We start from the raw sequence: 13174 nt of genomic DNA, 5'->3' as shown, positions 1-13174 counted from the left end.
ATGTGGCCCACGGGGCCTCAAGTTGCAAAGACGTTTTGTAGGTCTTTATAACGGATGCGCAAATGAAAAATAAATACTTTTAAGGGGAAAAATACCAATGCATTTTGTAGTTAATGGTTTCGCCGATAGAATCAATAACTCACCAGATTGTTTTTTCATTCTCTCTCTTCTTTTTTTTTGAACGTTCGCTGCTTGTGTATTTCTATGTTAAAGTGTGCAACTGCTTGCTGAATAAACTGCACACCGTGAATGGTGAGTTAGGTGCACACTTTTGTGTGTTTGTGTGTGTGTGTGTGTGTGTGTGTGTGTGTGTGTGTGTGTGTGTGTGTGTGTGTGTGTGTGTGTGTGTGTGTGTGTGTGTGTGTGTGTGTGTGTGTGTGTGTGTACGAATACAAATAAGAATTTACTACATTGTCATGAAACGTAAACGTTTATAAAACTCGTAGTAAATCGATCTTTTGTAGAACAAAAAGAGTTGTAGCCTACACAAATTCCGCCAATGTTTTTCTGTAGTGAGCCTGCTTGCAAAAGTTGGCCAGGTACCCGCCATGTCAAACATTTCAACAGGTTTATTGATTTCTTTCATAAAAAGATTTTCAAAGATGATTATATTCTGTTTACTTATCTAGTAATTGTGCGTGTGCGCGCGTGTGTGTGTGTATGTGTGTATGTGTGTGTGTGTGTGTGTGTGTGTGTGTTTGTGTGTCTGTGTGTGTCTGTGTGTGTTTGTGTGTGTGTGTGTGAGTGTGTGTGTGTTTGTGTGTGTGTGTGTGTGTGTGTGTGTGTTTAGGTGCCTTCTCGTGTGTGTGTGTATGTGTGCGTGCATGTGTGTTGGTGGGTGCGTAAGTAGACCAACATGCGTGAGCAAGCTGTGGAAGGCAGGGGCGGACGAGGGGGGGGGGGCACAGGGGGCACGTGCCCCCCCCCCCCCCCCGAAAAAAAAATTTGGAAAGCTGATTCTATGACCATTTCTAAGTTCAAATGGCACCAGATGGCACCATTTTGCTTCTTTGGGCCAAACAAAATTCCGGGGGGGCATGCCCCCGCCCCCCCTCGCAAATTCGGGCGCTTCGCGCCCATCACATTCACTTTCGATTCAAAGTGCACCCCCCCTTACAAAGCAACTGATCCGCCCCTGGAAGGGGATAGGTGGATCCAGTCTCCGTCGGGTCTTGTATCGGTACCCTTTCCCGCTGCTGTCGACAATAATATGCAAACTATTGCTCAAACAAAGAAAAGGAAGGAAAGATGAGGAAATAAGAAAAAAGGAAAAAGACAGACACAGTCAAACGAAAAAACAACTGAGACAAAGCACACACGTATACAAACAAACACACACACACACACACACACACACACACACACACACACACACACACACACACACACACACACACACACACACACACATTGTATTGCAACACGATGTAGCAACTAGGCCAAACTGTCCCTGTCTACTTTCACTTTCACAGAAAGCAATGCAGGCCCTAGCTCTGGTTGCGGTGAGAGAAAAACATATCTAAACGCCTTGGTTACCGCACGTGACGTAACACCCCTTAATCGTTTCCGCCTTGACAACTGTTTATCGGCAGAGGGTCCCACCTTGGTGTGTTGTGACGACAGCCACAGTCACACAGGTATGTACAGAAAGTACAGACCTCTAAGATCAATCTACACAACGTGAAGCTTGGTGCACAATATAATCAGAACTGCTGACACTGGTCGTTCATTGAAGGATTCATTTCTGAGGTAAGGTTGCTGAGACTGACGATCGATATTCTGTCCTTTTTCACAGAGCGTTTCGCAATGGAGCGACACTTAGACTAGGTCACCCGATCGCTGTATAAAACTGGTTTGACTGCATTATACAAGAAATCTATCTGTACCTTGCGTATCTGTAAGTTGATGGTTGTTTTACTGTACTGGTGGCACGGCACGGCTTGATTTCTGCTTTCTGTTTTGATTCAAAGATTATTGGACTTGTTCTTTGTCATTCTTCGGACGTTTAAAAATAAAAAAAAGTCGGTAGCAATCTTTGAGAGATATCTGGTGTTCTGTTAAACCCTCTGTTAAATAAATGTGTGAATCTGAGGGTGGCCATTTTTAGAGAGAGAGAGAGAGAGAGAGAGAGAGAGAGAGAGAGAGAGAGAGAGAGAGAGACGGTCTAAGGGAAAGAACTGGTGCGTTGCTTTTATGTGTTCGCCTCTGCTGGTTTACGTAATTCACTCCCTTATTTTGTTCCACATTCTGCCATATTCCGTCCAACTAGGCGATGGATAAACGTTTATGAGAAACGAGTGTTTGTGTATGTGTGTGTGTGTATGGGTGTTCACAGAAGTCATCATGGCCGCCGCTTCAGCCACCAGTAGCAGTGAGCTACCAGAATGCCCTGTCTGCCATGACGGCTATCAAGAGCCAAAGATACTGCCTTGTACACACCTGGTGTGCAAAGAGTGCGTCGTGTCGTGGCTGCAGAAGGCAGGGGTCAAGAGAGGCTGTCCGCTCTGCAGGGCCCCCATCCTGCCCTCCACCAATCGAGGTCAGGGTGACACTGACACTCTTGTGAATGACCTGCCCACTGACCTGGCCACCATGGCTCTAGTGGACAGTCACAACATGCTCAGCGGTCAGCATGTCTGCGTGGTCTGTGACGACAACACTGCTGCCACGTCATTCTGCTTGCAGTGTGACATTAAGCTCTGTAAGAAATGTTCTAAAGGTCACGCGAAGTTTCCCTCCATGAAAAATCATAAAGTGGAGGATTTGAATAAACTCACTCCACAGCGATTGGCCGAGATAAACCGCTCAACATGTAACGTGCACGATGACAGGCCGGCTGAAGTTTATTGCTCCTCCCACCGAGAGCTCATTTGCATGTTGTGTGCGACAACCAATCACCGCAGCTGCGCAGAGGTGAAGGCCATCCCAGACGTGGCGACAGAGAAGAGAAGAGAACTGGAACAACAGGCACAGAGACTGAGGGACAGAGCGACAGCACTGGCAGCACAGGTTGGTGTCAAACCATTCGTGTCTAGGTCGGGATTGATTTCTTCGGTTTCGTTGTGTTTGTATTTGGATTAGCTTTGTACTACGTTGAATGTGTAAAAAGTATAAGCAATGATTTTGAAGACTCCATCTTGACGTTATTGTTATACAGTATTTGTTTTAGTTTGTATCTATAAGGAGAGTAAAGGTTTGCTGCAATTGCTTCAATTTGTTTTGAAAGTTTCCGTTGGGAGGCTTTCTGTAATCGTTTCTGAGTAAACTAGCTTACATGAGCATTGATTAGTTGACGGCCATCATTTTGTTGGAACAATTTTGTCTGGTTGAATAATCGGTTATGACACCAGGAACACTACCACTTAACATAAGAAGTGTCTTCTCAAAGCCCAAGTTTTGTGCAAAATCCTCGTTTAAAAAGGATGTTTGGTGGTTAAAAAGTGACCTGTTTTCCTGTGTTATTAGATCAAAGAGTCCAAGGACACCTTGAAGGTCATGCGAAAAAAGGCCAATGACACGTTCGATGACCTTGAGCAGTGCATGAAGAAGCGACGTCAGGAGGTCAACACGCTGATAAAGGCTGAAGAAGACGCCGCCATGTCGTCACTGGCGGATCTGGAGAAATGGCGGGCGGCCTTAGCCCTGAACGCAGCCAGCGTAGGAAATGTGGTGCAGTCAGCGTCTGGAGGGGCTCTGCTGGGGATGATGGAAGGTCTGACGTCACGTCTCGACGACCTGGAGTCACAGACTGGAACGACGCCCAAGATGGAGGTCACAGACTTGACCTTGACCTTCCAGAAACTGGATCAACTGAAGGCTGACATCGCCTCTCTAGGTACGTCACACTTTTTACATGCCTTTTTTTGATTGAAAAATATTTTTCTGGTTAATGCCAATTTAGTTTTCCCCCTAATGTCTTTGCGATTTGACCAGTTCTCTGTCGCTGTTTGTGAAAATGTGCCCATCAAACGGACAATTATTCTTAACGACCCTTGGCCTTTCGCAGAAGGTATTTCCTTCAACATTTTGTCCAGTTATATATATATTTATTGTTCCTCTTTTGTCTTTTGCTTCTCTTTTGACGATATGGATTTTGTGTCGACTGCGCTTGCATGAGTTAGCGAACGTTCTGTGGACACACCGTTCAGGTGTGGTGAGAGAACAATAAAAATGAAATGACGGTGCGATTGTACCATAAATGATGGGGCGTTTTACATCTGTGTGGTGGTGTCATCGCACACAGCTCATTTGTCTGTCTGTGTCTGGGCTTTGTTCTGTCCCACACTGTTCATTTGTCTGTCTGTGTCTGGGCTTTGTTCTGTCCCACACTATTCATTTGTCTCTCTGTGTCTGGGCTTTGTTCTGTCACACACTGTTCATTTGTCTGTCTGTGTCTGGGCTTTGTTCTGTCACACACTGTTCATTTGTCTGTCTGTGTCTGGGCTTTGTTCTGTCCCACACTGTTCATTTGTCTCTCTGTGTCTGGGCTTTGTTCTGTCACACACTGTTCATCTGTCTGTCTGTGTCTGGGCTTTGTTCTGTCCCACACTGTTCATTTGTCTGTCTGTGTCTGGGCTTTGTTCTGTCCCACACTGTTCATTTGTCTCTCTGTGTCTGGGCTTTGTTCTGTCACACACTGTTCATTTGTCTCTCTGTGTCTGGGCTTTGTTCTGTCCTACACTGTTCATTTGTCTGTCTGTGTCTGGGCTTTGTTCTGTCACACACTGTTCATTTGTCTGTCTGTGTCTGGGCTTTGTTCTGTCACACACTGTTCATTTGTCTGTCTGTGTCTGGGCTTTGTTCTGTCACACACTGTTCATTTGTCTGTCTGTGTCTGGGATTTGTTCTGTCACACACTGTTCATTTGTCTGTCTGTGTCTGGGCTTTGTTCTGTCACACACTGTTCATTTGTCTGTCTGTGTCTGGGCTTTGTTCTGTCACACACTGTTCATTTGTCTGTCTGTGTCTAGGCTTTGTTCTGTCCCACACAGCTCATTTGTCTCTCTGTGTCTGGGCTTTGTTCTGTCACACACTGTTCATTTGTCTGTCTTTGTCTTGGCTTTGTTCTGTCCCACACTGTTCATTTGTCTCTCTGTGTCTGGGCTTTGTTCTGTCACACACTGTTCATTTGTCTGTCTGTGTCTTGGCTTTGTTCTGTCACACACTGTTCATTTGTCTGTTTGTGTCTGGGCTTTGTTCTGTCACACACTGTTCATTTGTCTGTTTGTGTCTGGGCTTTGTTCTGTCCCACACTGTTCATTTGTCTCTCTGTGTCTGGGCTTTGTTCTGTCACACACTGTTCATTTGTCTGTCTGTGTCTGGACTTTGTTCTGTCCCACACTGTTCATTTGTCTGTCTGTGTCTGGGCTTTGTTCTGTCACACACTGTTCATTTGTCTGTCTGTGTCTGGGCTTTGTTCTGTCCCACACTGTTCATTTGTCTCTCTGTGTCTGGGCTTTGTTCTGTCACACACTGTTCATTTGTCTCTCTGTGTCTGGACTTTGTTCTGTCCCACACTGTTCATTTGTCTCTCTGTGTCTGGACTTTGTTCTGTCACACACTGTTCATTTGTCTGTCTGTGTCTGGGCTTTGTTCTGTCCCACACTGTTCATTTGTCTCTCTGTGTCTGGGCTTTGTTCTGTCACACACTGTTCATTTGTCTCTCTGTGTCTGGGCTTTGTTCTGTCACACACTGTTCATTTGTCTGTCTGTGTCTGGGCTTTGTTCTGTCACACACTGTTCATTTGTCTGTCTGTGTCTGGGCTTTGTTCTGTCACACACTGTTCATTTGTCTCTCTGTGTCTGGGCTTTGTTCTGTCACACACTGTTCATTTGTCTGTCTGTGTCTGGGCTTTGTTCTGTCACACACTGTTCATTTGTCTGTCTGTGTCTGGGCTTTGTTCTGTCACACACTGTTCATTTGTCTGTCTGTGTCTGGGCTTTGTTCTGTCACACACTGTTCATTTGTATGTCTGTGTCTGGGCTTTGTTCTGTCCCACACTGTTCATTTGTCTGTTTGTGTCGGGGCTTTGTTCTGTCCCACACATCTCATTTGTCTCTCTGTGTCTGGGCTTTGTTCTGTCACACACTGTTCATTTGTCTGTCTTTGTCTTGGCTTTGTTCTGTCCCACACTGTTCATTTGTCTCTCTGTGTCTGGGCTTTGTTCTGTCAGACACTGTTCATTTGTCTGTCTGTGTCTTGGCTTTGTTCTGTCACACACTGTTCATTTGTCTGTTTGTGTCTGGGCTTTGTTCTGTCACACACTGTTCATTTGTCTGTTTGTGTCTGGGCTTTGTTCTGTCACACACTGTTCATTTGTCTGTCTGTGTCTGGGCTTTGTTCTGTCACACACTGTTCATTTGTCTCTCTGTGTCTGGGCTTTGTTCTGTCACACACTGTTCATTTGTCTCTCTGTGTCTGGGCTTTGTTCTGTCCCACACTGTTCATTTGTCTCTCTGTGTCTGGGCTTTGTTCTGTCACACACAGTTCATTTGTATGTCTGTGTCTGGGCTTTGTTCTGTCACACACTGTTCTTTTGTCTGTCTGTGTCTGGGCTTTAATCTGTCCCACACTGTTCATTTGTCTCTCTGTGTCTGGGCGTTGTTCTGTCACACACTGTTCATTTGTCTCTCTGTGTCTGGGCTTTGTTCTGTCCCACACTGTTCATTTGTCTCTCTGTGTCTGGGCTTTGTTCTGTCACACACTGTTCGTTTGTATGTCTGTGTCTGGGCTTTGTTCTGTCACACACTGTTCTTTTGTTTGTCTGTGTCTGGGCTTTGTTCTGTCACACACTGTTCTTTTGTCTCTCTGTGTCTGGGCTTTGTTCTGTCCCACACTGTTCATTTGTCTCTCTGTGTCTGGGCTTTGTTCTGTCACACACTGTTCATTTGTCTCTCTGTGTCTGGGCTTTGTTTTGTCCCACACTGTTCATTTGTCTCTCTGTGTCTGGGCTTTGTTCTGTCACACACTGTTCGTTTGTATGTCTGTGTCTGGGCTTTGTTCTGTCACACACTGTTCATTTGTCTGTCTGTGTCTGGGCTTTGTTATGTCCCACACTGTTCATTTGTCTCTCTGTGTCTGGGCTTTGTTCTGTCACACACTGTTCATTTGTCTGTCTGTGTCTGGGCTTTGTTCTGTCACACACTGTTCTTTTGTCTGTCTGTGTCTGGGCTTTGTTCTGTCACACACTGTTCTTTTGTCTCTCTGTGTCTGGGCTTTGTTCTGTCCCACACTGTTCATTTGTCTGTCTGTGTCTGGGCTTTGTTCTGTCCCACACTGTTCATTTGTCTCTCTGTGTCTGGGCTTTGTTCTGTCCCACACTGTTCATTTGTCTCTCTGTGTCTGGGCTTTGTTCTGTCACACACTGTTCATTTGTATGTCTGTGTCTGGGCTTTGTTCTGTCACACACTGTTCTTTTGTCTGTCTGTGTCTGGGCTTTGTTCTGTCCCACACTGTTCATGTGTCTCTCTGTGTCTGGGCTTTGTTCTGTCACACAATGTTCATTTGTCTGTCTGTGTCTGGGCTTTGTTCTGTCACACACTGTTCATTTGTCTGTCTGTGTCTGGGCTTTGTTCTGTCACACACTGTTCATTTGTCTGTCTGTGTCTGGGCTTTGTTCTGTCACACACTGTTCATTTGTCTGTCTGTGTCTGGGCTTTGTTCTGTCACACACTGTTCATTTGTCTCTCTGTGTCTGGGCTTTGTTCTGTCCCTCATTGTTCATTTGTCTCTCTGTGTCTGGGCTTTGTTCTGTCCCACACTGTTCATTTGTCTGTCTGTGTCTGGGCTTTGTTCTGTCACACACTGTTCATTTGTCTCTCTGTGTCTGGGCTTTGTTCTGTCCCACACTGTTCATTTGTCTCTCTGTGTCTGGGCTTTGTTCTGTCCCACACTGTTCATTTGTCTCTCTGTGTCTGGGCTTTGTTCTGTCCCACACTGTTCATTTGTCTCTATGTGTCTGGGCTTTGTTCTGTCACACACTGTTCATTTGTCTCTCTGTGTCTGGGCTTTGTTCTGTCCCACACTGTTCATTTGTCTCTATGTGTCTGGGCTTTGTTCTGTCACACACTGTTCATTTGTCTGTCTGTGTCTGGGCTTTGTTCTGTCACACACTGTTCATTTGTCTGTCTGTGTCTGGGCTTTATTCTGTCCCTCATTGTTCATTTGTCTCTCTGTGTCTGGGCTTTGTTCTGTCCCACACTGTTCATTTGTCTGTCTGTGTCTGGGCTTTGTTCTGTCACACACTGTTCATTTGTCTCTCTGTGTCTGGGCTTTGTTCTGTCCCACACTGTTCATTTGTCTCTCTGTGTCTGGGCTTTGTTCTGTCCCACACTGTTCATTTGTCTCTCTGTGTCTGGGCTTTGTTCTGTCCCACACTGTTCATTTGTCTCTATGTGTCTGGGCTTTGTTCTGTCACACACTGTTCATTTGTCTGTCTGTGTCTGGGCTTTGTTCTGTCACACACTGTTCATTTGTCTGTCTGTGTATGGGCTTTGTTCTGTCACACACTGTTCATTTGTCTGTTTGTGTCTGGGCTTTGTTCTGTCACACACTTTTCATTTGTCTGTCTGTGTCTGGGCTTTGTTTTGTCACACACTGTTCATTTGTCTGTCTGTGTCTGGGCTTTGTTCTGTCACACACTGTTCATTTGTCTGTCTGTGTCTGGGCTTTATTCTGTCCCTCATTGTTCATTTGTCTCTCTGTGTCTGGGCTTTGTTCTGTCCCACACTGTTCATTTGTCTGGCTGTGTCTGGGCTTTGTTCTGTCCCACACTGTTCATTTGTCTCTCTGTGTCTGGGCTTTGTTCTGTCACACACTGTTCATTTGTATGTCTGTGTCTGGGCTTTGTTCTGTCACACACTGTTCTTTTGTCTGTCTGTGTCTGGGCTTTGTTCTGTCCCACACTGTTCATGTGTCTCTCTGTGTCTGGGCTTTGTTCTGTCACACAATGTTCATTTGTCTGTCTGTGTCTGGGCTTTGTTCTGTCACACACTGTTCATTTGTCTGTCTGTGTCTGGGCTTTGTTCTGTCACACACTGTTCATTTGTCTGTCTGTGTCTGGGCTTTGTTCTGTCACACACTGTTCATTTGTCTGTCTGTGTCTGGGCTTTGTTCTGTCACACACTGTTCATTTGTCTCTCTGTGTCTGGGCTTTGTTCTGTCCCTCATTGTTCATTTGTCTCTCTGTGTCTGGGCTTTGTTCTGTCCCACACTGTTCATTTGTCTGTCTGTGTCTGGGCTTTGTTCTGTCACACACTGTTCATTTGTCTCTCTGTGTCTGGGCTTTGTTCTGTCCCACACTGTTCATTTGTCTCTCTGTGTCTGGGCTTTGTTCTGTCCCACACTGTTCATTTGTCTCTCTGTGTCTGGGCTTTGTTCTGTCCCACACTGTTCATTTGTCTCTATGTGTCTGGGCTTTGTTCTGTCACACACTGTTCATTTGTCTCTCTGTGTCTGGGCTTTGTTCTGTCCCACACTGTTCATTTGTCTCTATGTGTCTGGGCTTTGTTCTGTCACACACTGTTCATTTGTCTGTCTGTGTCTGGGCTTTGTTCTGTCACACACTGTTCATTTGTCTGTCTGTGTCTGGGCTTTATTCTGTCCCTCATTGTTCATTTGTCTCTCTGTGTCTGGGCTTTGTTCTGTCCCACACTGTTCATTTGTCTGTCTGTGTCTGGGCTTTGTTCTGTCACACACTGTTCATTTGTCTCTCTGTGTCTGGGCTTTGTTCTGTCCCACACTGTTCATTTGTCTCTCTGTGTCTGGGCTTTGTTCTGTCCCACACTGTTCATTTGTCTCTCTGTGTCTGGGCTTTGTTCTGTCCCACACTGTTCATTTGTCTCTATGTGTCTGGGCTTTGTTCTGTCACACACTGTTCATTTGTCTGTCTGTGTCTGGGCTTTGTTCTGTCACACACTGTTCATTTGTCTGTCTGTGTATGGGCTTTGTTCTGTCACACACTGTTCATTTGTCTGTTTGTGTCTGGGCTTTGTTCTGTCACACACTTTTCATTTGTCTGTCTGTGTCTGGGCTTTGTTTTGTCACACACTGTTCATTTGTCTGTCTGTGTCTGGGCTTTGTTCTGACAAACGCTGTTTGTAAAGGGACACATCCAGAAACACATTGTGGAACGGACTACAAAAGGGTAAGATGTTCATCTGTCATGTCATGAAACGATACGCAACAAATCCACAAGACTTTTTCTTTTTAAAACAATGTTGGCTTCCTGTAAGCTGATTGATTACTAGCAAGGACTATAAAGGAAACAAGTAAACGTTAGACAACAATTTTAAGAGACTGAAGTCTGTTTTCAGGACAAATAACAAAACCAACCACGACCACGACAACCTCACATCAGCCTATACAGCCAGTACCAGCCACAACTACAGCGACATCAGCGACAACACCACGGACTGCCCACAAACCCAGAGGGGCGGAGTTAGCTCGTGTGCTGAAGGTTGGGGATCGCGTCAAGCTTAATTTCACGGGGTGGCGGTCAAAATATTTATTTACGGTAAGCCGTTTACCCCTGTATTACTATTACTTTAAGAGTTGCCACTGTCACTGTAACGTTACTCAGGACTCGGTTAAAGAATGCTATACATGTTTACCTTCTGATTTGCTTTGGTAAACTTGCTGTTGTTGTGCGTTATTGTTTAATTTGGTTTTGGAGAAACACAACCAGAGGTACATACGCAGACACAAATAGTCAACCAGCCAGAAACAAATACACACACACACACACACACACACACACACACACACACGCGCGCGCACGCGCACGCACACGCACACGCACACACACACACACCCACACTCGCACGCGCGCGCGTGCGCGAGCATGAATACTGTTACAAAAGGCCATGAACAACGATAAAGGTGACAAACGAGCAGTGAACAGTGGTGACAGTGGACAGACGAGCAGTAAACAGTGCTGACAGTGACAGACGAGCAGTAAACAGTGCTGACAGTGACAGACGAGCAGTGACAAGTGATGACAGTGACAGACGAGTAGTGAACAGTAGTTACAGTGACAAACGAGCAGTGAACAGTAGTTACAGTGACAAACGAGCAGTGAACAGTGGTGACAGTGACAAACGAGCAGTGAACAGTGGTGACAGTGACAGACGAGCAGTGAACAGTGGTGACAGTGACTGACGAGCAGTGAACAGTGGTGACAGTGACAAACGAGCAGTGAACAGTGGTGACAGTGACAGACGAGCAGTGAACAGTAGTAACAGTGACAGACGAACAGTGAACAGTGGTGACAGTGACAGACGAGCAGTAAACAGTGCTGACAGTGACAGACGAGTAGTGAACAGTAGTTACAGTGACAGACAAGCAGTGAACAGTGGTGACAGTGACAGACGAGCAGTGAACAGTGGTGACAGTGACTGACGAGCAGTGAACAGTGGTGACAGTGACAGACGAGGAGTGAACAGTAGTTACAGTGACAAACGAGCAGTGAACAGTGGTGACAGTGACAGACGAGCAGTGAACAGCGATGACAGTGACAGACGAGCAGTGAACAGTGGTGACAGTGACAGACGAGCAGTGAACAGTGATGACAGTGACAGACAAGCAGTGAACAGTGGTGACAGTGACAGACGAGCAGTGAACAGTGGTGACAGTGACTGACGAGCAGTGAACAGTGGTGACAGTGACAGACGAGGAGTGAACAGTAGTTACAGTGACAAACGAGCAGTGAACAGTGGTGACAGTGGCAGCCAAGCAGTGAACAGTGGTGACAGTGACAGACAAGCAGTGAACAGTGGTAGCAGTGACAGACGAGCAGTGAACAGTGGTGACAGTGACAGACAAGCAGTGAACAGTGGTGACAGTGACAGACGAGCAGTGAACAGTGATGACAGTGACAGACGAGCAGTGAACAGTGGTGACAGTGACAGACGAGCAGTGAACAGTGGTGACAGTGACAGACGAGCAGTGAACAGTTGTAACAGTGACAGACGAGCTGTGAACAGTGGTGACAGTGACAGACAAGCAGTGAACAGTGATGACAGTGAAAGACGAGCAGTGAACAGTGGTGACAGTGGTGACAGTGACAGACAAGCAGTGAACTGTGACAGAGGAGCAGTGAACAGTGGTGACAGTGACAGACGAGCAGTGAACAGTGGTGACAGTGACAGACGAGCAGTGAACAGTGGTGACAGTGACAGACGAGCAGTGAACAGTGGTGACAGTGACAGACGAGCAGTGAACATTGGTGACAGTGACAGACGAGCAGTGAACAGTGGTGACAGTGACAGACGAGCAGTGACCAGTGGTGACAGTGACAGACGAGCAGTGAACAGTGGTGACAGTGACAGACGAGCAGTGAACAGTGGTGACAGTGACAGACGAGCAGTGACCAGTGTGTACTGTGTGCAGGTCAAGAAAAACTTAAATGTGCAGTTCCATAAAGGCACAGTGACGGCCATCCCGTCAAGACTAGCAGTACAGAGGGGCCGTGATCCACAAGGCAATGTGGACGTGCAGTGGGATGGTGGACATGAAGGATGTAACCCGATGGGACATAATGGCCAGTATTACCTGGACCTGCTGTGACAACCTTTGTCACCTGACACCGCTTTTTACGCAATCCATTTTAAAGTTATATTACCTTCTTCAAAACAAGTGTGTGTGTGTGTGTGTGTGTGTGTGTGTGTGTGTGTGTGTGTGTGTGTGTGTGTGTGTGTGTGTGTGTGCGTGCGTGTGTGTGTGTGTGTGTGTGTGTGTGTGTGTGTGTGTGTGTGTGTGTGCGTGCGTGCGTGGGTGCTTGCGCGCGTGCGTGTGTGTGTGTGTATGTGTGTGTGTGTGTGTGTGTGTGTGTGTGTGTGTGTGGGTGGTTTTTTTATTTTTTAATACAGGTTGATATGACATCTTGTTGTATACCCCAGTCAGATGCTATGCTAAATTTCTATTATTGTCCCCAGAATAAGGATCTATTTGGGACATGAGGTGGTTGTACGCTAAGGCCAGTCAGATGCTAGCACTTGATCACTTGAATATTTGTATTCAGCACAGGGCTCCCCAAAATGCGCGTCCCTGTGTCCTATACGCACCAGAAGCCGAAAACACGAACTAGAAATGTATTGAGGGTGTCCCGGGACGCACTAAAACTAAAATGAGCGGGTCCAGGCACGCACTGAATTAACGTTATCGCGCGTACTGTAC

General features: G+C 46.3%; 1 protein-coding gene across 1 annotated transcript; it reads left to right on the top strand.

Moving 5' to 3' along the window:
• Positions 1–2339: 2339 nt before the first annotated feature.
• LOC138975357 (transcription intermediary factor 1-beta-like) lies at positions 2340–12660 on the top strand. Its single transcript, XM_070348018.1, has 4 exons — positions 2340–3009; positions 3466–3835; positions 10315–10514; positions 12389–12660. Exons 1-4 carry the CDS (start codon positions 2344–2346, stop codon positions 12563–12565), a joined length of 1413 nt encoding a protein of 470 aa, XP_070204119.1. The 5' UTR covers positions 2340–2343; the 3' UTR covers positions 12566–12660.
• The last annotated feature ends 514 nt before the right edge of the window (positions 12661–13174 follow it).

The sequence above is a fragment of the Littorina saxatilis genome, linkage group LG9 (assembly GCF_037325665.1).
Source record: "Littorina saxatilis isolate snail1 linkage group LG9, US_GU_Lsax_2.0, whole genome shotgun sequence".
Lineage (NCBI taxonomy): Eukaryota > Metazoa > Mollusca > Gastropoda > Littorinimorpha > Littorinidae > Littorina > Littorina saxatilis.
The sequence above is the reverse complement of the archived record's forward strand: the minus strand, read 5'-3'. Positions and strand labels throughout refer to the sequence as shown.

Bases quoted from the DNA above. Each gene is read 5' to 3' on its own strand.
- LOC138975357 (XM_070348018.1), top strand. From the start codon at position 2,344: ATGGCCGCCGCTTCAGCCACCAGTAGCAGTGAGCTACCAGAATGCCCT. The intron at 3,010-3,465 runs GTTGGTGTCAAA...CTGTGTTATTAG, and splicing joins CGACAGCACTGGCAGCACAG to ATCAAAGAGTCCAAGGACAC. The intron at 3,836-10,314 runs GTACGTCACACT...GTCTGTTTTCAG, and splicing joins GGCTGACATCGCCTCTCTAG to GACAAATAACAAAACCAACC.